Source organism: Sebastes umbrosus, chromosome 19 (genome assembly GCF_015220745.1).
Source record: "Sebastes umbrosus isolate fSebUmb1 chromosome 19, fSebUmb1.pri, whole genome shotgun sequence".
NCBI lineage: Eukaryota > Metazoa > Chordata > Actinopteri > Perciformes > Sebastidae > Sebastes > Sebastes umbrosus.
The window spans coordinates 1,159,840-1,186,913 of NC_051287.1; the positions used below are offsets into that span (position 1 = coordinate 1,159,840).

The 27,074-nt window shown below is 42.7% G+C and overlaps 2 protein-coding genes across 3 annotated transcripts in view; both read left to right on the forward strand.

Annotated features, from left to right (window-relative positions):
* xrcc4 (X-ray repair complementing defective repair in Chinese hamster cells 4) overlaps positions 1-26,524 on the forward strand; it is a 28,401-nt gene extending 1,877 nt beyond the window's left edge. For both annotated transcript variants that reach the window (XM_037752205.1, XM_037752206.1), the window contains exons 2-8: positions 2,459-2,602; positions 3,810-4,006; positions 8,474-8,640; positions 8,758-8,889; positions 12,346-12,494; positions 17,185-17,305; positions 25,770-26,524. In XM_037752205.1, coding sequence (XP_037608133.1) covers positions 2,461-2,602; positions 3,810-4,006; positions 8,474-8,640; positions 8,758-8,889; positions 12,346-12,494; positions 17,185-17,305; positions 25,770-25,875 — 1,014 coding nt within the window. In that variant the 5' untranslated portion in view covers positions 2,459-2,460 and the 3' untranslated portion in view covers positions 25,876-26,524. The remainder of the gene's footprint in view (positions 1-2,458; positions 2,603-3,809; positions 4,007-8,473; positions 8,641-8,757; positions 8,890-12,345; positions 12,495-17,184; positions 17,306-25,769) is intronic.
* A 219-nt stretch (positions 26,525-26,743) lies between these two features.
* LOC119477935 (versican core protein-like) overlaps positions 26,744-27,074 on the forward strand; it is a 31,421-nt gene continuing 31,090 nt past the window's right edge. The window contains 1 exon segment of the mRNA XM_037752207.1: positions 26,744-27,074. This exon segment is cut by the window's right edge and continues 336 nt beyond it. The gene's annotated coding sequence lies outside the window, so the exon portion shown is untranslated.

Genomic DNA, 27,074 nt, shown 5'->3' on the forward strand with positions numbered 1-27,074 from the left:
AAATTAAATCATACACATTTATGAAACAAACTTTAATATAACCTTCTTTCACATGAATAATAAGCCTGTATTCAACTACCTACTCAATGAGAGGGATGTATGACCTACCCCAATCAAAACATTCTGTGAAACATAAATTAAATGTAATTTAATCAGCAGCTAACAACACGACATTTAGCCGATTTTTTTATTTTTTATTTTTTTTATTTTAAAGGGGACATATCATGCTCATTTTCAGGTTGTATTTTGTGTTTCTACTAGAACATGTTTACATACTTTAATGTTTATTTCCCTCATACTGTCTGCTTGTATATACCTGTATTCACCCTCTGACTGAAAAGCTCCGTTTTAGTACATCTCAGTGGAATTGCTTCAGAATTGCGTTGCTAGGCAACAGCTTGGGTCCATGTTTACTTCCTGTCAGCTGATGACATTCACATACACTGCAACAGGAAATAAACTGGGACACATTTAGAATGTTTACATTTAAAATCGTGTAATTGTCTAAATAGTGTATATTTGTGACATCACAAACGGACAGAAATCCTGACGGCTTGTTTCAAAAACTCAGTTTGTGAATACGGGCTGTGTGTGTTTCTCTGTGGATTTAAGCGTTTCGATGCTTTCACAGTATTTATATGGAACTTAAACCTGCTTTATAAAATAAAAAGCCATGAAAATGTCCCTTTTTACAGAACGGGACCTTTAACGTTGTCACTATTCTCATTCTTCTACTTGCATTGTTTATGGCTTTATTCATATTTAACGAGCGCTGTGGGGGGGAGGCTGAGATCTGAGATGTTTATTGCCAGCGGCTGCTTCTTCTTAAGATAATAAACACTTGAATCTGGAGTCGAGCAGCTCTGAAAACAGGGAACAACAGACCGGCCTTGTTTGGTTTCTGCTGTGGGGGGGCTCCGTGGTTTCTCCTCTCCAAGCCTTATGGGGTCTCTGATGGTTTACAGATCCACTTTCCCTCCAGACCTCCAACACGTCTTCTACTCCGTCTATAAAACAGCAGCTCGGCCTCCTGCAGACACGCAGCTCTCTTTTCTCCCGTCAGCGGCAGGACGGTCGCAGCCGACGGCGAGCAGAGGTAAATAGAACGTGTTGGCTGGTCGGCTGCGACGCGTGCCAGGAAACTGATGTAAGAACAGCTGGACTGACACACCTCCAGATGTCAGGCTGGTTCAGAGTGGTACTGATCAGGGTTCAATCTGAAGCTGGAGAAGCTCACAATGAGAAGACGGCATAAATCTAATTAGAAATGTCCAGATGAAGACTTGTTCCAGTTTATTCATGCAAGCAAACTTCAGATCAGCTTCTGCTCTCAGATCTGCACTCTGATGTAGGGATGCACCGATAACACTTTTTTTCAGACCGAGTACAAGTACTAACATTTGGGTACTCTCCGATACCGAGTACCGATACGAGTACTTCTCTGTGCCAAAAGAGCCTCGTTAACAGCCAGCTGGAGGGTGTGAGCGACACACGGCAGGCTGGGGAGTCCCGCATACCAGGCGGTGCGCCGTGACCGGCTCTAGGTCGGCTTGGAAAAGCTCGGGGCGAAGGTGGCTCGCGGCCGCAGCTTTACAGCGCTCCCCGCCCGGACCTCGCCACACCACGGACAAGGGGCTCGCTGAGCCCTCTCTCCCCACCGGGGAGGGAAGAGGCCCCCTGCTCCCGGTGCGACTGTCGAAAAAAAAAAAGGTGCCAGGGGTCTGTGGTGATGTCGGCAATCCACCAGACCCGTCTTCAAACACGGACCAAGGAGTCTAACGCACGTGCGAGTCAGAGCGTGCAAGCAAAACCCCGTGGCGCAATGAAAGTGAGGGCCGGCGCGCCCCGGTTGAGGTGGGCCTGCGGGGTCGGGCGCACCACGGTAAAGTGGTATCGGTGCCGTTGTATTGGAGTCGTTTTACGAGTACGAGTACATGAGCATAGTATCGGACCCGATACCCGATACTGATTATTGGTATCTTGTTGTAGGGCTGAAGCTAACGATTATTTTCTGCAACTAAAGATTATTGTCTTGATTAATGGATTAGTTGTTTGGTCAATGAAACGGTGATAAATGTGGATCAGTGTGTCCTAAAGCTCAAGACGACGTCCTCAGATGTCTCAAAGATATTCAGTTTCCCGTCACAGAGAAGGAAAGAAACCAGGAAATATTCAGCTTTAAGAAGCCGACTGCGGCCGGAGGCTTTATGTTTATGGGCTGTCCGTCCGTCCGTCCGTCCGTCCGTCCGTCCGTCCGTCTGTCCTGTTCTCATGACAGCGTTATCTCAAGAACGCTCTGGAGGGAATTTCTTCAAATTCTTCAGAAGTCCACTTGAACTCAGAGATGAACTGATTAGATTGTGGTGGTCAAAGGTCAAAGGTCAAAGGTCAGGTATGTGTGTAACATGACCTCTGGGTTAGCGTTCTGACTTTGTGTTGTTGTTGTTGTTGTCTGTAGGGATGCACGTGTCGGTGCGTGAGGTCGTCGTCTCCTCGGAGCCCGACTCCTCCTACTTCCTGCGGGTGGACTGGAGGGGGCGGGGCTTAGCTTCAGGCTTCCAGCTGCTGCTGACTGACGGACAGGACGCCTGGAGAGGAGACGGTAAAGAAGCAAAACACATCTCACCTCACAGCTTGTTGTCTCACATTTCAACATCTGACCTGACAGATTTATGCTCACCTGATACTACGACCTCACCTGATACTACGACCTCACCTGTTCGACCACACACACACACACACACACACACACACACACACACACACACACACACACACACACACACACACACACACACACACAAACACACACCTTCCTCACTTTCCTCACCTTCCTCTCCTCACCTGGGAGTGATTTTAGAGCGTCGTTGACCTTCGAGCTGCTCGGACAGCTTCACTCAGTGGAAGATTTATTGTTTCCACCTCCAGCAGTGTGACCTCTCTCACACAGAGCCGTCGATGTTTAACCTTTACTTCATTCTCAGATGAGTCTTATCAGTGTTTATCGGTATCGATACCTACTAGAACTCCATGCTCCTCCATCTTTATATTTATTTATTACCACTCATCTCTTCAACATCTCATCATCCACGTTGCCTTAAACGTTGAGCCTGACAGCTGGAAACAGCAGCTGACTAATCTCCACTCAAGGTCCACTTACTTTCCCTAAAACTAGTGATGTCACTAGACTCGATACTTCAGTACCAAGTCGATGCCAAGACTCTGACAACGTGACGCCACTCGCTTTTTGCTACGGTACCACCGGTACGGCGTTTAAAATCCAAATAACAGCGAGCAGTACTACAGTGTAGAAATACTCCAGTAAAAGTCCTGCATTCAAAATCTTACTTACGTAAAATTACAAAATGATCGGCGTCAAAATCTACTTAAAGTACCAAAAGTAAAAGTCCTCATTATGCAAAATAATCTATATTATTGTATTGTAATTATTGATGCATTAAGTTGTTCATCAGTTTCATGTTGCAGCTGGTAAAAGCTGGTTTATATCCTGCTGGGTATTAGTAGTTTGTGAATTTACCCTCATGAACAACAAAGTTTTATCTTAATCTATAATAATAAATCATCATTTATTTGTTGGTTATATTTCATATTATTAATCTGAATCTAATTTAAGTTGTCAGATAAGTGTAGTTTCCCTGTGAGATGTCGTGGAGTAGAAGTAGTAGAAAATGGAAATACTCCAGTAAAGTACCTGAACATTATACCCGTTGTCTCGTTTAACCCAGACGTCACCACGCTGCTCTTATCTCTTTACATCTTCTTTAACGTTTCTGTATGTGACCTTCTAGTGAGCGAGGCCGCCGTGAGCGATGAGGCGGCGGAGCTGGAGATGCAGACGGAGCGCTACGTCCAGGACCTCCAGCAGGCGCTGACCGAGACCGACGCCGACGGCGCCATCACGTACGGCTTCGCCCTGACACCGACGCCGCCCGACCGCGGCTCCACTGTCACTCTGGCGTACGAGAAGGTCCAGAAGGATATCTCTGTGAGTATCTCTCCGTTTAAAGAAGTGCTTGTTTGTTTAGACTCTGCAGCTTTATCAGTGAAACGCTGATAGTTGATGTTTGATGGGACGGGATTTAAATAATAAATAAATAAAACCAATAACCGATGCCAAAGAACAAACTCAAACCGTATTGTATGTTAAATATATAACCTGAATGTGTGTCACTGGGAGTAGGGCAGCGTTGTTTAGCAACAGGCTGAATAATCTCTGTTCAGAGGTCAGTTGTGTGAACACATGATGGCGACAATAACACCTTGTTGCCGCGGTAACGGTGACAGAATGGAAATGTGAGTGTGTCTGTTGCAGCGAAAAGGAAACGAACGGATGCATCTGTTGTTCAGCTGGAAACAGAAGATTTACAGAAGTGTGCTGGGATGTGTCATCGGAGGGGGTTTCTGTTGCTCAACATATAAAAACGTGTTAAAGTGGTGACGTCATAATGAAAGGCTTCAGTCTGACGGCTGCTCCTTCTCCTCTAATCACAGACTCACACCTGTACAGGTGTTACCTGAGCGGTTAGCATACCTAACCTGTGTGTGTGTGTGTGTGTGTGTGAGGTGATGCATGTTGTCAGCATGTTCTCTGTAACTCTGCTGACTTCCAGCTCCAAGAAGAAGAAACATGCAGAGACTAGGGCTGTCACAGTTAACGTGTTAATACCGCGTTTTAACGCCACTCATTTCTTTACCGCATTAACACAATCAATCTTTAGAAGATCTTCCTTTTGATCCCGTCTTCTGCCTTTTTTTTTTTTTTTTTTACGTTTTCTGGCCTTATTTACAGCCTTTTTTTTTTTTTTTTTATTTTACTTTTTAAATCTTTCTGCCATTTTTTTCAGACAGTTTTCAGATTTTTGTTTTTTTTTAGGGGGTGTCATTTTTTTTGACTGTTTTTTGACATTTTCGAAAAAAAATTGGCCCTTTTTTTGGACACTTTTCTGGCTTTTTTCAGACTTTTCTTTTTTCTTTTTTTTTTTTTACATTTTTCGGACATTAACAGGAATCCATCGGTACCAACCAGGTCAGACTAGCTGGTCGTGAAGGAGGTTAAATAACGCTCCAAACTTACACTAAATGTTGGAGAGGAAAAACTGTCATGTCCATGTTCAAAGGGGTCCCTTGACCTCTGACCTCCAGATCAGTGAATGTAAATGGGTTCTCTGGGTACCCACGAGTCTCCCCTTTACAGACATGCCCACTTTATGATCATCACATGCAGTTTGGGGCAAGTCTTTTTTTTTTTTTTTTTTACATTTTTTGGACATGTCAGACTTTTTTTCCGACATTTTTCTGATATTTTCTTAAATCCTTTTCTTTTTTTTGGGGGGGGGGGTACTTTCTTTTCTGACTTGTTTTGGGATTTTTTTGGACATTATTCTGACATTTTTTCGGACAATGAAAAACTAAAACTGTTTGCATTAAAACAGATTCACTAACTGAAAATAAAAGCCATCAGAAAAATAGTTCCAACATGAACTGAAACACAACATGAAAGTAAATATCACGAAGAATTCCAGATGACCTACTTTGAATAAAAAAATGACTTGTTTTCTGTTAATGTGAGCAGACTCGTGGTTTCAGTCTGTGTTGCTGAATCAGAAGTGAATGTTTTACAGGAGCCATCAAGGTGTTTGGAGAAAGTCTGTTGTCAAAGTGAAACCACGGGATCACTTTGACTTAATGACTGAAACTAAAGATGAATCAAAACAAAACTCAAGTGCTCATTTTCAGAAAATGAAAACTCTTTCCTCCTCTGTGACAGTAAACTGAATATCTGTGAGACATCTGAAGATGTCGTCTTGAGCTTTAGGAAACACGGATCCACAAGTTTCACCATTTTCTGACATTTTATAACCCAAACCACTACAGAGAACGGAGCGGTTCTGTTGGGACCATCCACAACTCTTGCTAATCGAAACACGAATATTACCGTTCGGTAACACTTTATAATGTTGTATAACAGCGCTTTTAATTAATAAATATATACAGCACATGAATGAAAACAAACTAAACACAGCGTGGTGTTTATTAAAATGAATAAGCTTTAATCTTTACATTACAGTGACACCATGCATCACCTGAGTCCAGTTTCATTTAGCATCCTTCATCCTCCTGTTCTTGGACTCCCGAGGACGAGAGTTCAAACTTCTTTCACCATAAAACATGCCGGTTTATTAATGACTGTAACATTGGTCCTCTGTGGCGGTGCAGTTAGAAGAGGTGGAGCTGCTCTCTGAGGTTTCTCCCCAAATAAAAGAGTCCAGCAGTTAATTAGTGTGAATCCGTGAGTCACAAACAGCTTTTGAAACAGCAGCGTCTCCATGACGACGTGAGGAACCTTTGCCCACATCAACACGGTGCAGCCAGAACCTCACCGGTGTCTCTCACCAGTCAACAACATCAAGCTGCGACCGGTAGCTCCACCGCTAGTGTTCTCAGAGCAGTCAGGTGACATCAGAGCTTCATGCTGACTGAGTGAATACGACGAGGTGAAGCGTTCGCCAGACGAGCTCAGAAGAGGTATTTCCACTCGGAGCAGTATTTAACTCTGAGGTTATTTACTCAGTGTTTCTAAGAGGTGGTGAAGTAATAGCTGGCAAATATTAGACACTCGTAAAGAACCCGACGTGACGGAGAAAGATGTGAGAGAGCAGAAGAAGAGGTGATGATGAGGAGGAAATGAGACGTAAGCAGTCTGTTTCTGTCTCTTTATCTTCCCCTCAGCATGTTTCTGCAGACCGCGGATACGTCAGAGGAAGTGACGCAGTATATCGAGCAACTGGAGTGAAAGCTCCGTTGTATAATAACGAGTTTAACAAGTGAGAAAGTCCACAAAGTTCGGGAGGTCGGGAGGTCGGGGGGGGTGGACGGGTCAAACAAACACAGGACTTTCACCCAGGAGACAGCGGTTCGTGTCCCATGTTGCCAACTCTTTTGCCATGAAAGTAGCGAGCATTAGCTCCAAAAGTCGCCAGGTGACGCTCATTTGCATATTGAATAAGTCAGTAAATATGTCTCTAGTCTCTTTTAAGAAAGGGAAGTCACTAAGAGGAACGAACAGTTGCTAAATCTAGCGACAACGTTGCCAAATTGGCAACACTGTTCGTGTCCCATATGAAGCCGAAAGTAAACGTTGATTTTGCGCTTTTTACGTAATGTTGTTTTACGTAACGTCGTTTTGCGTAACGTCGTTTTGCGTAACGTTGTTTTGCGTAACGTTGTTTTGCGTAACGTTGTTTTGCGTAACGTCGTTTTGCGTAACGTCGTTTTGCGTAATGTTGTTTTGCGTAACGTCGTTTTGCGTAACGTCGTTTTGCGTAACGTCGTTTTGCGTAACGTTGTTTTGCGTAACATTGACGTTGTTTTGCGTAACATTGTTTTGCGTAACGTTGTTTTAAGTAACTTTTTTTGCGTAACTTCTTTTGCGTAACGTTGTTTTACCTAACGTTGTTTTGCGTAACGTTGTTTTGCATAACGTCGTTTTGCGTAACATTGACGTTGTTTTGCGTAACGTCGTTTTGCGTAACGTTGTTTTGCGTAACATTGACGTTGTTTTGCGTAACGTCGTTTTGCGCAACGTTGTTTTATGCAACGTTGTTTTACGCAACGTTGTTTTACGCAACGTTGTTTTACGCAACGTTGTTTTACGCAACGTTGTTTTACGCAACGTTGTTTTACGATTGTTACATAAGAAAGTCCGCTAAGGGCGGTTGTTGTTTATTTACGGTGTCAAGGTTGTTACGTTACGTTGTTACGGTATTATCTTACCACCAACCGTGATCTTTTTTCAAGCTAGTCACTTTTTTCCGAAAAGGTTCCGAAAATTTTCTATTGACGGTGTTACGGTTGTTACGTTACGTTGTTACTAGGGCTGTCAAAGTTAAGGCAATAATAACAAAAGACCCCTAAGGGTGGTTGTTTATTTACAGTGTTATGGTTGATTTTATATATATATATATATATATATATATATATATATTTATTAATTTTTAATTATTTATTTTTTTGGTTCAGAAACGTGGACATCCAGCGTATCCTGTGGTTTGCAGAAACGTACAATCCCATCATATTTTCTGTTGTTCTGTCAGCAGACGTCTACCGGTCGTCTCTCTCTTGTTATCCAGTCACACAGTTTCAGCCCGTAAAGGTCAGTTATTTAGAGAGAGGTCAGCGGTGATAGTCGCCGTTCTGACTCTTATCTGTTGGAGAGAAATCTTTGTTTCCCAGGAGGCAGCAGTCCGTCTGTGACTAGTACTATTACTAATAATAATATACAACAGCTGTAGTGACTCTGTTAAAAGCCTGTGAATAAAGAAGCTGGTACCCTCACATGTTCCTCCGATGCTCCTCCGATGTTCCTCCGATGTTCCTCCGATGTTCCTCTGATGTTCCTCTGATGTTCTGATGTTTCAGTGTTGTCTGATTTATTTTCTTCGCCTTCTTCCAGTTCCGGTTGGGTTCTGTTTTGCTGAAGGCCGTCCCGGAGCCGGCGGAGGCCGTGAGGGAGTTACTGATCCACAGCCTGCAGAGAGGGAACACTCTGGAGAACCAGAACCAGAACCTGGAGGAGGAGAACCGACGACTGAGACGAGAACAGCAACGCATCACTACAGAGTAAACACACAACACACAACACAGTATTATCAACCCAAAAACTGAGCCGAAGATGGATGAAGTTTGACCTCCAGATATTCATGCTTGTGTGTGTTTGTGTGTTGTTGTTTATTGAAGACTGAAGCGTTACTCTGGAGGTAAAGAAGCTCTGGAGGCGGAGCTCTACTCTCGCTTTGTCTTGGTCCTGAATGAGAAGAAAGCAAAGATCCGCAGTCTACAGGAAGCTGTCACACACCTGCAGGAAACCAGGTAGACTGAAGCCTGATACACGTATTCACCCTGAGAACCTCCTCTACACTGAGAACCTCCTCTACACTGAGAACCTCCTTTACACTGAGAACCTCCTCTACACTGAGAACCTCCTTTACACTGAGAACCTCCTTTACACTGAGAACCTCCTCTACACTGAGAACCTCCTCTACACTGAGAACCTCCTCTACACTGAGAACCTCCTTTACACTGAGAACCTCCTTTACACTGAGAACCTCCTTTACACTGAGAACCTCCTCTACACTGAGAACCTCCTTTACACTGAGAACCTCCTCTACACTGAGAACCTCCTTTACACTGAGAACCTCCTTTACCCTGAGAACCTCCTCTACACTGAGAACCTCCTTTACACTGAGAACCTCCTCTACACTGAGGAACCTCCTTTACACTGAGAACCTCCTTTACCCTGAGAACCTCCTCTACACTGAGAACCTCCTCTACACTGAGAACCTCCTTTACACTGAGAACCTCCTCTACACTGAGAACCTCCTTTACACTGAGAACCTCCTTTACACTGAGAACCTCCTTTACACTGAGAACCTCCTCTACACTGAGAACCTCCTTTACACTGAGGACCTCCTTTACACTGAGAACCTCCTCTACAATGAGAACCTCCTCTACACTGAGAACCTCCTTTACACTGAGAACCTCCTCTACACTGAGAACCTCCTTTACACTGAGGACCTCCTTTACACTGAGAACCTCCTCTACAATGAGAACCTCCTCTACACTGAGAACCTCCTTTACACTGAGAACCTCCTCTACACTGAGAACCTCCTTTACACTGAGAACCTCCTTTACACTGAGAACCTCCTTTACCCTGAGAACCTCATTTACACTGAGAACCTCCTTTACACTGAGAACCTCCTTACACTGAGAACCTCCTCTACACTGAGAACCTCCTTTACACTGAGAACCTCCTCTACACTGAGAACCTCCTTTACACTGAGAACCTCCTTTACACTGAGAACCTCCTCTACACTGAGAACCTCCTCTACACTGAGAACCTCCTTTACACTGAGAACCTCCTCTACACTGAGAACCTCCTTTACACTGAGAACCTCCTTTACACTGAGAACCTCCTCTACACTGAGAACCTCCTTTACACTGAGAACCTCCTTTACCCTGAGAACCTCCTTTACCCTGAGAACCTCCTTTACACTGAGAACCTCCTTTACACTGAGAACCTCCTCTACACTGAGAACCTCCTTTACACTGAGAACCTCCTCTACACTGAGAACCTCCTTTACACTGAGGACCTCCTTTACACTGAGAACCTCCTCTACAATGAGAACCTCCTCTACACTGAGAACCTCCTTTACACTGAGAACCTCCTCTACACTGAGAACCTCCTTTACACTGAGAACCTCCTTTACACTGAGAACCTCCTTTACCCTGAGAACCTCATTTACACTGAGAACCTCCTTTACACTGAGAACCTCCTTTACACTGAGAACCTCCTCTACACTGAGAACCTCCTCTACACTGAGAACCTCCTTTACACTGAGAACCTCCTCTACACTGAGAACCTCCTTTACACTGAGACCTCCTTTACACTGAGAACCTCCTCTACACTGAGAACCTCCTCTACACTGAGAACCTCCTTTACACTGAGAACCTCCTCTACACTGAGAACCTCCTTTACACTGAGAACCTCCTTTACACTGAGAACCTCCTCTACACTGAGAACCTCCTTTACACTGAGAACCTCCTCTACACTGAGAACCTCCTTTACACTGAGAACCTCCTTTACCCTGAGAACCTCCTTTACACTGAGAACCTCCTTTACACTGAGAACCTCCTCTACACTGAGAACCTCCTTTACACTGAGAACCTCCTTTACACTGAGAACCTCCTCTACACTGAGAACCTCCTTTACACTGAGAACCTCCTTTACCCTGAGAACCTCCTTTACCCTGAGAACCTCCTTTACACTGAGAACCTCCTTTACACTGAGAACCTCCTCTACACTGAGAACCTCCTTTACACTGAGAACCTCCTCTACACTGAGAACCTCCTTTACACTGAGGACCTCCTTTACACTGAGAACCTCCTCTACAATGAGAACCTCCTCTACACTGAGAACCTCCTTTACACTGAGAACCTCCTCTACACTGAGAACCTCCTTTACACTGAGAACCTCCTTTACACTGAGAACCTCCTTTACCCTGAGAACCTCATTTACACTGAGAACCTCCTTTACACTGAGAACCTCCTTTACACTGAGAACCTCCTCTACACTGAGAACCTCCTTTACACTGAGAACCTCCTCTACACTGAGAACCTCCTTTACACTGAGAACCTCCTTTACACTGAGAACCTCCTCTACACTGAGAACCTCCTCTACACTGAGAACCTCCTTTACACTGAGAACCTCCTCTACACTGAGAACCTCCTTTACACTGAGAACCTCCTTTACACTGAGAACCTCCTCTACACTGAGAACCTCCTTTACACTGAGAACCTCCTCTACACTGAGAACCTCCTTTACACTGAGAACCTCCTTTACCCTGAGAACCTCCTTTACACTGAGAACCTCCTCTACACTGAGAACCTCCTTTACACTGAGAACCTCCTTTACCCTGAGAACCTCCTTTACACTGAGAACCTCCTCTATACTGAGAACCTCCTCTACACTGAGAACCTCCTTTACACTGAGAACCTCCTCTACACTGAGAACCTCCTTTACACTGAGAACCTCCTTTACACTGAGAACCTCCTCTACACTGAGAACCTCCTTTACACTGAGAACCTCCTCTACACTGAGAACCTCCTTTACACTGAGAACCTCCTTTACCCTGAGAACCTCCTTTACACTGAGAACCTCCTTTACACTGAGAACCTCCTCTACACTGAGCTGGACTGAGCTTTTATTAATGCTCATCTATTGTATTTTGCATGTGAAGTCCTAAAAATATGATATTCAAGAATATTTTAGTCTTAATGCATTTTGTAGAATTTTATAAATGTATCACTTTTTACTACCCCCCTCCTCTGGCTCCGTAATTATCATTTTTGACCTACAATGACCCTATTACGCCGTCGTATGAATCGATCCTACACTTCTTTCAGTGCTTTTATTTACACTGATACTTGAAACACTTTGACTGACGCGTCCTCTCCGTTGGTGCGTCACTGTCACTGTAACTCAACACAACGTCTCACAAACAACGAACTAACATTTAAAAAAAATAACTTCACACAGTTTCAAACAAGAGAAATCGTTCCATCTGCACATTTTCAACACATGTAAAGTTTTCTAGTTGCTCAACAAGTTGCTCAACACTCTGACGCCTGTTCCTGATTACTGTCTCTGATTCATCTCTCTTATTGTGAAAGTCCTGTGATAGTTTATTAGTCTATGTATTGATTTAATATGAAGGAGTTATGGTGATTTATAGACTGTTGTGTTGACTATAAATTAATCTGTTGTAGTTCTGAGGAACAGAAGAAGAAGAAGAAGAAGGAGGATTCAGTAAAATCGAACCGGACAGCAGATCAGGAGGAGGATGACTATGGAGGAAGTACTGATGAAGAGCCAGAGGAAGTGCAGTCGGCTGCAGCCTCCTCTTCATCCACCCGAGGTAAGATCTCTATCGGTGAAGCCTCGTAGACTCTAAACGCCGTCTGACCTCCTTTAACTCTTAAATGTGAATCATCAAACCAACGACTTCCTCTGTTTCCAACAGAAACGTCTTTTCATTCATCTTCTGGTTGTTACTGGAGAAACTAAACAGAAGCATCAGTCGTCGTTTGACGTTCAGTTTGAGGTCACGACACCTGATTCATCACCTGATCTGGTTGTCAGATAGACAGAACCCATTTACATTCACATATCTGGAGGTCAGAGGTCAAGGGACCCCTTTGAAAACGACCATGACAGTTTTTCCTTGACATACTTTAGCTTAAGTTTGGAGTGTTATTTAACCTCCTTCATGACCAGCTAGTATAACATGGTTGGTACCGATGGATTCATCAGGCTTTATAGTTTCATATGATACCAGTATCTTCACTCTAGCTTTAAAACTGAACCCGATACAACCTCCGGAAGATTGAATAGCGACTGAGCTCGTCAGATTTTTAAGAGGGTTATTAAAATCACACGTTGCGTTAAATAAATTAGTGGCGTTAAAACTAATTTGCGTTAACTTTAACAGCTCTAATTTGTAGCAATATCTGTTAATTTATTCATTATTAAAATATGATTCATGTTTGTTATGTGTGAGATGTTTTATTTATTGAGTTTTACACAAACACGGCCGTCATAATTAAAAAAACATGATTCACTTTAATGGAGACGAATGGACGCAGATGGTTTGATATAAACTGTGTCGTAAAGCCTCATAATTAAAAAACTATGGCGTACACATACATTAATGTTCCATGACTTCTTACTGGGTGGGACCTTTAACACTTCCTGTTTGACATCAACAGTCGGTCTCTATACATACGACACTAAACGACGCCGTAAACACACACAAAGTGAAACCTCTCGTTTCCTTAAAGCTTGCTTCCTTCTATCTTTTGGCGCCGAGCGGCCGTCTGAGTCACCGTCATGGCAACAGGAACAACACTTTCCCTCATCACACGGAGGACGGGGACACCTACGCCGCCAAAATAAAAGCCCTGACGTATCAAACAAACCTGGCTGCGGTCGATTCATGTGTGAGAAAGTGGAAAAATCAGGGCTGAGATGAGGGCAGAAAAGTCCCCTCTCTCTCTTACACAGCTGCATGATGGGTAACGTATGTTGTAACACACACCTCCGCTCCGTACCCCCCCCCACCCCCACCTCCTGCTGGTGGCACATTAATCACATGCAGCCCGTCTGGGAGGCTCCAGGTTGATGAAGTGGAACGTCAACGTTACGGAGCTGCTGGTGTTTAAAGGCGTTTTGGGACGTCGGCCTCGCGGAGGCCCCGCGACTTCGCCGTTACATAACTCCTCGGTGATGTCATGGTTATTTCTTCTGGGCTTGAAAAACACACTCGGCCGCCATGACAACAGCTCCCAGAAAATACCACGGTCATATTCTACCAACTTTTAATGTGAAAATACTCCACGAGGTGTTGTGACGCACGTCTAGTCGTGATGTCACAGCAGGTGTTTCCCATCAGAACCACCATGTTCTGTGATATAATGTTGACCTCCAGGTTCTAATGTACGTCCTAGATGATCCACTAACGTCACGTCTTTATGAAGACGGTATAATGGAATGATAACTAATGTTCCTGGAAAAGTTCCCTTTTAAGGACTTGTGACACGGTGCTGGACGGCGTTCGTTTATACTTTAACCTGATGTCACAGATTAGCAGCACTTTAACCACAGAAGAAGAACTCATCAGTGAGGAGAGCTGCTGGGATTCAGTTCTTTAAACCGCCGGTGTTGGAAAAACTCAAAACATCCTTTTAAAGGCAACAAATGACGAGGACAAGAACAACAGCTGTCAAAGCTGATATTGGATATTAACGCCTTTACAATTTAAGCATACAAATTACGGAGCTGGGGGTAATAATTTACAATTAAAAAAATGTCAGAAAAAAGTCAGAAAAATTTCCCAAAAAATTCCTGACGTACTAGCTTGTCGAGAACGAGGTTAAAATGTAGCGTCAGTTTGTAGCGTTATTTGACCTCCTTCATGATAAGCTAGTATGACATGGTTGGTACCGATGGATTCATCAGGTTTTATAGTAAAAGAAAAGTCAGAAAAATGTCCCAAAAAAGTCAGAAAAAAAGTCAGAAAAATGTCAGAAAAAAAAAAAAAAATGTAAAAAAATGTCAGAAAAAATCAGAAAAATGGCAGAAAAAAAAAAAAGTCAGAAAAATGTAAAAAAAAAAATCTGAATAATGTCAGACAAAGAGTCAGAAAAAAAAAATATCTGAAAAATGTCTGAAAAAAGTCAGAAAAAAAAAAATATTTGAAAAATGTCCGAAAAAAAAATATCTGAAAAATATCCGAAAAAAAGTCAGAAAAATGTCAGAAAAAAAAAGAATATCTGAATATTGTCCGAAAAAAAATCTGAAAATAAATCAGAAAAAAGTCAGAAAAATGTCCGAAAAATGTCCGAAAAAGAAGTCAGAAAAATGTCAGAAAAAAAAGTCAGAAAAATGTCCGAAAAAAGTCAGAAAAAAAGAAAATCAGAAAAATGTCAGAAAAAAAAAATATCTGAAAAATGTCCGAAAAAAAAATCTAAAACAAAATCTGAAAAAAGTCAGAAAAATGTCCGAAAAAACAAATATCTGAAAAAGGTCCGAAAAAAAAGTCAGAAAAATGTCCGAAAAAAAAGTCAGAAAAATGTCTGAAAAAAAATCAGAAAAAAAGTCAGAAAAAAAAATATCTGAAAAATGTCCGAAAAAAAAAAAATATCTGAAAAATGTCCGAAAAAAAATCAGAAAAATGGCCGAAAAAAAAAAAACATCTGAAAAATGTCCGAAAAAAAAAAACATCTGAAAAATGTCAGAAAAAAATCAGAAAATAAATCTTAAAAAAAAAAAAAAAATGTCAGAAAAAAAAATATATATATCTGAAAAATGTCAGAAAAAAATTACAGAAAAAAAAATCTGAAAAATGTCAGAAAAATAAATCTGAAAATAAATCAGAAAAATGTCAGAAAAATGTCAGAAAAAAGTCAGAAAAAATGTCAAAAAAAAAAATATCTGAAAAATGTCAAAAAAATAAATCAGAAAATAAATCAGAAAAATGTCAGAAAAATGTCAGAAAAAAAAAGAATATCTGAATATTGTCCGAAAAAAAATCAGAAAATAAATCAGAAAAAAGTCAGAAAAATGTCCTAAAAAAAAAAAAATCTGAAAAATGTCCGAAAAAGAAGTCAGAAAAATGTCAGAAAAAAAAGTCAGAAAAATTTCCGAAAAAAGTCAGAAAAAAAAAAAAATCTGAAAAATGTCAGAAAAAAAATCTGAAAAATGTCAGAAAAAAAAAATATCTGAAAAATGTCCGAAAAAAACAAATATCTGAAAAATGTCCGAAAATAATGTCCGAAAAATGTCCGAAAAAAAAAGTCTGAAAAATTTCCGAAAAAAGTCAGAAAAAAAAAAAAGTCAGAAAAATGTCTGAAAAAATGTCCAAAGAAAGTCCTATCATACTAGCTTGTCGAGAAGGAGGTTTCATCAGGTTCTATAGTTTCAGATGAGCTGTAGAGTTGGTGGTCTTTGGGTTTGTTACTACAAGCGTTACCTTTCATACTACACATTTGGTTAATATAGCTGCAGCTTTACCTTCATCGTCATCATCGGACCAAACAAAGAAAACCATGAAAGGGATGAAGAGGAGAGCTGACACCTGTCCTCTGTGTCATGGTTTAGAGGGTCTCTGAGTTTAACAGACATCTTTTACAGACTGCTTCACAGACCTGAGTCCGTCATACTCGCCAACCTGGAGACCTCAAAGATAGGGAGGGTTTCAACACCATAACGGGGGTCTGGTGGAGTTTCTTTGTTTCCTGTACTCTGGTGACTTTCAAAGAGTGAAAACAACAAAATAATAAGTTCACTGCAACAGCGTTTTTACGTTAAGTGTGAATCTCTGGCATAAATTAATATATTTTGCTGCTTGAGTATTTCTTTCTCTTAGTTGTCTCCTCTCTCACTCACTGAAGGTCCTTTCAGACACAATGTGTCACCACTGACCTCTGAAACACAATATTTCTACCGGCTAGCGCTGCGCCATGACAGCTTTTTGCTGCCTTGAGCAAAGCCCAACTTTGGGCGCTGCACGCTGGGATGAGTGGTTGCGAGCAGCTCTCTTCCATCGTGAAACGACAGTTGGTGTATCTGTATTGTCATCCGGGTGGAAACAGTAGCTGTTCTAAACACTGTACAGAGCCAGGGACAGGTTGAGATCAGGAAAAGGAAAACAAAGGTGTTAAATTAGTCATTAATCAGGAGAATCGTGGAGGAAACCGAGAGGGTTGGCGTCAGTATGGAGTCGGTATATTGATGTAAACCAGGGAGGACGATGTGGAAACCAAATATATCAGAAGTGATTTATTTAAGAGAAGTGTAGTTTTGAGGATGTTTCCTCCGTCGTCGTCGTCCTGCTGCTCTTTGATCCCTGGAGGAGGAGATCTGAGCCTTCTGCCTCTCTGTTGTTCCATAAACTCGTCCCGGTGTCATCACGCCATGAGAGGTGGTGACAGCAGAGTCCGACGCCGGCCGCCGTCTCAGGCAGATCTGAGATAATGCAAGAAGAAGTCTGTGACGGTTTTAGTGGAATTAAAACATACTTATACTATTTGATCTGGTGTTCTCCTCAGGACGCTCTACTGCGAGCCCATTGGACGACAGCCTGAAGGACATCACGGACGTGGCCCCGTCTCGCAAGCGGCGCTTTCGTCACCTCGGGGCCCCGGAGCCTCAGAGCTTGCAGAGAAAGAGGTACGTGATTCCACTGTGGCGCAGCCGCGACACACGGAACGCCTTTTACGGATGTTTTCTGCAACTACGGTCAATCTGAAAAGAATCAACCTCTTCATTTGAATTTTAACCATCAAAGTTCCCAAAATGACATCTAGTGGTTCCGATTTTAATCTGTAACATGTTTATCTTTTATGGGTTTTATCACTAAATGATGTCACCACAACAATTACATTTATAAATTTTCCTTTTTTAATTTCTATACTATTTTTAGGACATTTAAAGTTCTGACTTTATTCTCGTAATATTACGAGTTTTTCACCCCCAACGTGGCCCGTCTTATTTACATGATTAGAAAACAAAATAACTAATGTTAATATGGTGTAAAGTAAAATGTATATAAAATTATTCCATCTGAAATAAAGTCATATTATAACTGAATCAGCTCATGTTACGTACAGTATCTCCCCGTTGTGGGACATGAAGGAAAGTGATGTTTGGACTCATAAAATGTTTAATACATTTTATTAAATCACATTATCTTTTTATGCCAACATGGGTAGTAACACTGTGCGTATATATTTATCAATCGTTGCTCTGCAGATTTTAACATAATACCAGAACACGTCATCGCTGCAGAAACATCGTTAAACGTGTCCCAGTTGGTTCTGACAGTGAGTGAAGAGGAGTAGTCGTGGTTTCAGTCAGCGTCTATCTACGAGACGTTTACTGCCTCTGCAGCTCGTAAACTCTTCATACACATTTGTTCATTTGTCCGCCGGGTGTGACACCTCCAACCAGAAATAGGACACACATTTAATAACTTTCTTTATTGATGCAACAAGAGATTAAAATACACCTCCCTTCTTTATGGAAGAACCAAAATATAAAAGATGTTTATTATTCTGTGTTGTCATCTTTCCTTTGGCTTCACCTCCTCCTCCTCCTCCTCCTCCTCTTCCTCTCTGGGAAAATCAAACATCATAAAAGCTCCCTGTCACAGATCTTCTTCATCTTCAGTAATTGCAGCCGATCTGCAGCGTTCACATAGTTGAAGGTTTGACCCCCAAATTGCCGTTGAGCTGAACACACAAGACTCATTGAAGTGATGGACTGCAACGCGACCGCTGACGTAAACATGAAGAGGAATGTGAGGAGCAACGTGTGATCTTCACAGGAGATACAGACACACAAACATCTGAGGTGGATTTCCTCAATGAAACTACCAGGAAATCTGAATTTAAAACCTTTTTTCCTCAATGAACACGTGACAAAAGAGGAATCAAAAGTCATCTTTGAAAACAAAAAGTTCTTTGTCACTAAATATAAACTAAACGATGTGAAAGACGGACGAAGAGACAAATATTTTAAACTAACTTAAACAAAGCAAATTTTATTACACGGCTGTGTACTAAACAAATCAATAATTTGACACAAAATATTGATTTTAAAAAATGATTTTATTGATATAAAAATGATTTGATTGCTTCCGCTAGTAAAAAATAGTCTGTTCAGCGCGATGGTTTGAACTGAGTCCATAGCAACGTAACTCTAGTTTAAGATTAGCTTACTCGTTAGCTTCACTTTAAACTGAACATTTCCATCGGTGGTGAAGTGAGAAATCTCGTGGCACAATGAAAGTGAGGGCCGGTGCACGCCGGCTGAAATGGGCCCCCTCACCACCGGGCCCGTCTCGCTCGCCAGCATGAGCGTGTGCGATAGGATCCGAAAGATGCTGACGAGAGGTTAACGTCACGCTGTCGCACAGCGAATTGGTGATGTTGTATCAGTGCCGTTTTGCGAGTACGAGTACATGAGCACAATATCGCATCTGATACCCGATACCGGTATCGGTATCGGTGCATCCCTATTTACCGGACTTCTTTTGCACGTTGATATGATCTATGTCTATGATCAGAGCGTCCATAGCAACGGTCTGCTATAAAGAAATAACAGACCGTAGAACGCCCAGTTGACCAATCAGAATCGAGTACTCAACACAGCCGTGTAATAATGATCAATAAAACCCCCCGCCCAAAAATATCTGTTCTTCTTCTCCTGCTGTTTGACTCGTAGCACCGACAGGCAGCGTCTTGCATCTCAGCAATGTTTTTCTCTGACGGCAATCGTAGTAATGTTTTTTTTTGAAGAAAGAAAATAACTAATTTATGGATTAAATTCATGCGAAATTTAACAAGAAATGGCATCAAAACACAAGTTATTAATAGTTATTGAGAGACACAAACAATAAATAAATAAAGTTGATCTGGTCTCCATGATGCAGTGAAGCGTCAACCAATCATATGTTTTAGTTTCACCTGTTCGTTTTCCTACGAATGTCCAGCAACACGTGTCAATTTCGGCTCATTGCGTACCTACAGTCTTTTCAAAATAAACTTCAGTCTTCACAGGAAACAACTTACTTTGGATTAGGTTATAAAACTACTTAGTTAGGTTTAGGAAAAGATGGTGGTTTGGCTTAAAATAACTACGGAAGTGGTGTGATGTTGTGTGAGTACGGAAGTTACGGAACAAATAAGTCAACGCTTCAGTTTTCTATCCACCAAAAGGGGGCGTGGCCTCGGATTTTTGCGAAGTACCCGTATGTGCCGGTCTGATGTATCGCTTTAGAAATGTCTCTGGACGAAACGTACCACGTCATGGATCTTATTTTCTCATCGTCCTCCAGCTCTGGCAGTCCTTAACGTTGTGTTTTATATCGTAAAATTAGTAAAGGTGCACAAGTAAAAACCTGAGTGCTGCTTGTTGCTTCAGAACTTCAGGAGGATACAGAGCAAATGAAAATGACCTGATGACCTCAGAGTCCTGATTGAAGCAGGAAGTGAATGCCTGGTCGTGGGAGGCGGACTGTCGGTCACACTTGTATACGTGACATGTGATGCTGCGGAGCTCAGTGTGACCTTGTCCCAGTGTCCGAGCTCCTGTAGCAGCAGTTTCAACCTCCTGTTCTGTCCCAACGAGGACGCCCAGCTGTCCACCTTCAGGGCGTTGACATTCCTCTGAGAGGGAATATCACATTCAGCTCTCATACAGTTTTTATTGGTGCTAAAAGAGCAGCGTGGTCTTTCTGCTGCTGCTCTCTTTCTATCGGTTTTATCTCTTTAAGCGCTCCAACACATGCTGCTGCTGCTGCTGCCTTGGCTTCAGGCAGAGCAGCTGGTGATGAGTTAAAAGACCTTTTCCACTGCGGACTTTATGTGGAGACGCAGCTCCTCTAATGAGAGTGTGGAAAACATCAGGAGGCTGCGTCAGGTCCCGTGTTGTCATGTTGTTTCTCACTACTAGTGGTCGTCCATGTGACAGATAGATATCTGAACACCTAGATACCACCAGAGTCCAGTGAGAAAATGAACCGAGCCTTTGATTATGTTGGATATCGGTGAATGCCGTCATTCTCAGGTCTGAAGGGGATTTCTAAGGGAGGTCTCAGGACACGAACCGAGGAGCCAAAGTCAGTCAAAGAAACAATTATGCAACTTTTAGTCTTTTCTCTGCTTCTCTTTCTTCTCTGTATCTACACTCAGAGCTCTGAAGCCTCACAATACCAGCGCTTTTATTCCCGTATCTCCCGTTTGCCAGTTTTCTTTTTTGGATGCGGACGTTTTAGAAAATATTTCCAAAGACGCGTCTCAATCTGAGCTTGTTTCTAACAGAGAGGGAATGAACCGAGTGCCAGCCACTGTAAGCTGTGCCACATGCAGATGGCCGTAAGCGGTGCCATCCATCCCCAGCTGCTGTCAGTAGGTTGGTATCGGTGGCCCGTTACGGGGGGGGGGGGGCGGTTATTACCAGCTCTGACTGCTGCAGTGAGCTGATGAGCAGCTGTGGTTGGCTGGATGTTTGATCGCTGCCTCCCTCTGAGCTGGCAGACGGCGGCTGCAGAAGAGAGGTCTTTGTCTGGGGAGGTGGATGTTAACGTGGGGGGGGTTCAGGGCTGCTGGCAGCGCTACACCACCACTATTGTTTTCTCCTTTTCCATCACTGCTCAACCCAGTCACCTTCCCTCTGTTAACCTCCATGTTCCCCTCGTCCTCAGAGAGACGATTAGAGGAATTGCTCAACATTTTGGGAAACAAGCTCGGGATGCACCGATTGCAGAATTCTGGGCCGATGTTTATTTAGTTGGTTTTCACTGTTATTTATTCCCCTTTTGTGCCATACAAACAAAGACCATTCAGCATTTCATTACACTGTCGTTTTGCCCGTCGCCATCTTGGTTCTTGGCCGTCGCCATCTTGGTTTTTGGTTGTCGCCGTCTTGGTTCTTGGCCGTCGCCATCTTGGTTTTTGGCCGTCGCCATCTTGGTTTTTGGCTTTCGCCATCTTGATTGTTGGTTGTCACCATCTTGGTTTTTAGCCGTCTCCATCTTGGTTTTTGTCCGTCTCCATCTTGGTTTTTGTCCGTCTCCATCTTGGTTTTTGGCCGTCTCCATCTTGGTTTTTGGCCATCTCCATCTTGGTTTTTGGGCCATCTCCATCTTGGTTTTTGACCGTCTCCATCTTGGTTTTTAGCCGTCTCCATCTTGGTTTTTGGCCGTCTCCATCTTGTTTTTTAGCCGTCTCCATCTTGGCGTCAGGTCGTCATTAGTTGTTTTCCATGAAGACGGAAGTTTATCATGAAAAGACCGGAGTGGAAACTGGAGAGTGCATCACATGTTGCGGGACATTTTGTAGGAAAACTGCCGAAAATTCAAAAACAAATCTTGAAATATTGCAAAAACGATTTTTCCTCTTGGCGTAGCTGGAAACGATGGTGTAATGATAAAAGCAAAATGCGACAAAGTGCAATGGAAACAGATTTAGCGAATGAATGATGACGTTCATGAAGCTCTGCTGAAGAGACGAAAAACAACTGTAACCTCCACCTTCACCTTTTGAGATTCGACTGGCGCTCTTTTAACTACGTCATCTGGTTGCAACCTCTTCTTCAACAGTGGTATACTGAATATATTATATTATTATTATATATAATCTCCGTGAATCAACTCCCAATAATCAAATAACGGTAGTGGATGGAAACAAACATTCATTTGCATTTTCTTTTTACTGATTTTCTCGACATTCGGCTAAAATGTGCGATACATGTGGATGGAAACAAAACAACCGAAATTCGCCAAATTAGTGATCTTTAGAGGTAGATGTATTTAATGCTAAGCTAAGCTAGCCCTATCCTCTGTACATAAAGACATGAGATTGATGGTCATCTCACTCTCAGAAGCTGAACTGTTCCTCTTTCTGTTCCTTCCTTAGAGAAGTAATTGTTAAGCAGCTGCTGGTTGATGCTGAAATCCTGGTTGTGACTCATGGTAGTTCCTGCTAACATGTCCTTGAGTTATAAGTGTTTGTGTACTCAAAGGACGGATTTCCCATGAACAAGAAACTTACAGTGAAACTCTGTCTCTCTCTCCTCCAGTCACGGACCGGTTCTGTAAACTATCAAACATCGCTCCTAGCCATCACCGATAATCACTACAAGACATGGCAGCGCTACAGCTCTACTGTGTGTTAGACTTTATAGTCTGTTGTTTGAGCTGTGTCCCTCCAGCAGGATCCAACTCAGCTGTAAAACCTGTAACGTCTGTGTAACGTATGGATGGAGTTCAGGAACGGTTCTGTTCCGTTCTGTCGGAGGAAATAATCCATTAAAGCGGCGGTTCCCAACCTGGGGATTGAGACCCCTTAAAGGGTCACAAGATAGATTTTATAGGTTACAAATAAGGGTGTAACAATACATTTATTTTTTTGGTCGTCACCATCTTGATTTTTCTCCATCTTGGTTTTTGGCCGTCTCCATCTTGGTTTTTGGCCGTCTCCATCTTGGTTTTTGGTCGTCTCCATCTTGGTTTTTGGCCGTCTCCATCTTGGTTTTTGGCCGTTGTCACCATCTTGGTTTTTGGTCGTCTCCATCTTGGTTTTTGGCCGTTGTCACCATCTTGGTTTTTGGCCGTCACCATCTTGGTTTTTGGCCGTCACCATCTTGGTTTTTCTCCATCTTGGTTTTTGGCCGTCACCATCTTGGTTTTTGGTCGTCTCCATCTTGGTTTTTGGTCATCTCCATCTTGGTTTTTGGCCGTCTCCATCTTGGTTTTTCTCCATCTTGGTTTTTGGCCGTCACCATCTTGGTTTTTGGACATCTCCATCTTGGTTTTTGGCTGTCTCCATCTTGGTTTTTGGCCGTCACCATCTTGGTTTTTGGCCGTCACCATCTTGGTTTTTGCCACCAACCTTTTGGAGGTTGTAGCGGGCTCAGTCTTATGTTTCACTTAAGAGTGAAGATACTGGTATCATATGAAAAGGAAAAACTGGCCCGTCTTCTTATATGCAGACTTCCGCGGACTACGATAATAAATGGTAATCCGGGAGAAAACACGTTACCCTCAAAACGTGTTTGACGATGCAGTTTTGTTGAATGGGAACGTAATGTTTTCCTGGTTGTGAGCAGGTTTTTTGTCTTTGCATCTTTGCATAATTTGAGCATCCACGAATTACTGGTGTTTTTGTATTGACTTCACAATCACACCATAACAGGAACGCTGTATCTGGACAGAGATGCTACTGTTGATTATATTCAATGAAACTCATTTCTATTCATCTCTATTGTGCTGTTGTTGAGTAGAAATCTCTGAGATGGATATCTACCAACTGAAGCCAACACTGTCTGCATGGACATACCACTAGAGTTGAGTGACATGTTGTTTTGTTGTTGTAATTTGTTGCGTTGAACCTTTGTGACAGAACTTTGGGTTTCATTTCGACAGAACTGATCCTTCTGCCCAGCTTGTCCCAAACTGAGCCTCTGTTTAGTTTCTTAAGCTACAAACTAGCACATAATTGGTGTACAAGCTGCAGCTCTGGTATGTCACCAGACCAGCTCTGTGTGGGGGCTCCCCCGTGAGCCCGATGCCTGAGCTTAACCTCACCTCTCAGGGGTTGAAACCGCTCTGGTCACGTCCCCCCCTCCGCCATGTGTTCAGGTCTCCGGTGGTCCTCCGTGGCGGCGCAGAACAGCTCCCCCTCTCCACTGAACACGTCTCTTGTTTCCTCTTAACTGGTTCCAGCAGCGCGGCAGCGTTTGTCGTCCAGTTGGTAATGATTTAAACAAGCTCAGGGCCTCTTCGCTGTCTTTCTCACATCGGCCTTTTTCTTATCGTTCCCATTCGGCTAATCATCGGTACGGCGCGGCGGGATTGGAGGGAGAGAGTCGGCAATCTTGTGTTCTCATTTTCCTTCAAAAGGCGACTTGAAGCTCGAGATGCTTCTCTGGGTTGTTGGTGGTCCTCGGGTCACCTGAGATTCAGTCTGTGAGAGGTGCCCCATGTTGGATGGCTTAAAACGGGAGAGGCTGTTACCTGTTTCTAGAGATGTTCGACTTTTTTGATCTTATGCCGGATAACCACTACACGAGAATCAAGACGATTTTAGGCCTGATTTCCCCGTCGCCATCTTGGTTTTTAGCCTTCGCCATCTTGGTTTTTGTCCGTCTCCATCTTGGTTTTTGTCCGTCTCCATCTTGGTTTTTGTCCGTCTCCATCTTGGTTTTAGCTGTCACCATCTTGGTTTTTGTCCGTCGCCATCTTGGTTTTAGCTGTCACCATCTTGGTTTTTGTCCGTCGCCATCTTGGTTTTAGCTGTCACCATCTTGGTTTTTGTCCGTCTCCATCTTGGTTTTAGCTGTCACCATCTTGGTTTTTGTCCGTCGCCATCTTGGTTTTAGCTGTCACCATCTTGGTTTTTGTCCGTCGCCATCTTGGTTTTTGTCCGTCGCCATCTTGGTTTTTGTCCGTCACCATCTTGGTTTTGGGCCGTCTCCATCTTGGTTTTTCGCCGTCACCATCTTGGTTTTTGTCCATCTCCATCTTGGATTTTGTCCGTCTCCATCTTGTTTTGTTTTATCTTCATATTCACCAACGTGAGAGCGGTATTGATCTTCTTATCTAACTCTCGACAAGAAAGTGAATAAGCGTAATTCCCAAAATGTCACTTTCTTTCTTCTCTGACCATGTGAGCCCTTCAAAGCAGCAGCGCCTGAGGATAAAGTACCAGTTGATCTTCTCTTTGCTACCCACCGGGATCCTTCCTTCATCCTCTGTACGTCTGCCGTTTGGTTTCATGACTCCTAAACATCACATGGTGTTACATCCAAGTGAAGGCAGATTATATGAGCTTCTATAGAGCTGAAGACTCGAGGAGAACATTTGATGTAGACCACTTAAGGTGGGGGAGATGCTGGGCCATAATCACACACTCACACACACACACACACACACACACACACTCATCTACCTACCTACACACAGGTATAAAAGTGGCCCATGTGTTTCTAGTCTTGCCTCTTATGGGCCACATGATACACTTCCCGTCTCAACAGGAAAACTCTCCTGTAAACCAGCCTCATTAGCCCACTGACCTGTTGTGTGTGTGTGTGCGTGTGTGTGTGTGTGTGTGTGTGTGTGTGTGTTGCACAGGACCGACCCCCCTGCAGGATCCAGTAAGCAGCAGCCGCCCCCCCAGCGCTCTAAAGATGCTGCCACAGCAGCTTCAGCAGCGGAGGACCTGTTTGATGACTTCTGACCCGTCACTGGTTCCACTGGTTCCACTGGTTCCACTGGTTCCACTGGTCTGTACAGAGAGAGAACACTGGTTTATGTTGTTGTCATATTTTTATACTGGATTCATGTATTAAGGGTCTCGGAGAACAGAAACAATAAAAGGAACTGTTCCTGTAACAACATACAGATGGGTGACAAATGAAGGGAAAGTGTCTCAGTGAGGTGTTATTCCACCACGAGCCTCTAGAACGGTTCCATGTCGAAGGTTCTCCAAGTGGAACTCTACCGGAGGAGAATCATTCCACCAAAAATATATTCACTCATTTGGTGTTTTTGGTGCTGGTGGTGCTCAACCACCTAACCACCTATAGGACACCTAGAACATCCCAAATGATTGCAAGAACCGCCTAAAGGAACCTCAGTACCTCCTGAAAGACTATTTGAATCACCTAAAGGAGCCCTATAACGTCCTAACAGGTCGCTAGAACCACCTACAGAACCCAAACCAATACTAAGACCACCTAAAAGAACCCTCCAATAACCTATAATCAAAGTAGATTTTAAAAAAACTGGAAGAACTTTTAACTTTTATATTGAGCTTCATGAACTGGAAATGAATTATGATTTCTACAATTTTTGTGCCAATAAACAGTGTGAACGTGTTAAAATTACAATGTTTGTGTTTTTTAAAAGTATTATTTATTAACTCCAACAATTTTTCCATGTCAAAATGATTTCACTAGTTAACTTCTTCTGTTTATTCTGTTACCGTCTATAGATTTTTTTACATTTTTCTAACATTTTTGGGATATTTTTTAAAGTTTTGGGCCATTTTTCACAAATATTTTACTAATATTTTTGGTTGTTCTTTTAATATGTTTTTTGGATGTTTTCCAGATTTCTTTGGTGAGATATCTTTAGGATATTTATTGGATATTTTTCATATAATTGTCTAATGTTTCTGGGATGTTTCAGCTTCTGTTTACTCTGTTACCGTCTAGCCTATACTCTGGATGACGTATTACCGGTGTGATGTATGAAGAGATGATGTTCCAGTCTATCCAGTGTTTGAGTAGCTTGAGCCAGACTACAGAATACCTCTGCTTCTGCTGCACAGATGTTGTTCGTTCTTTTCTTTAATCTGTCTCTCTGTAGTCATCTAACTTTATGGAAGAGTGAAACTAAATCAGAGGAGTGTCCCTTTAACCTCTCTCTCTCTCA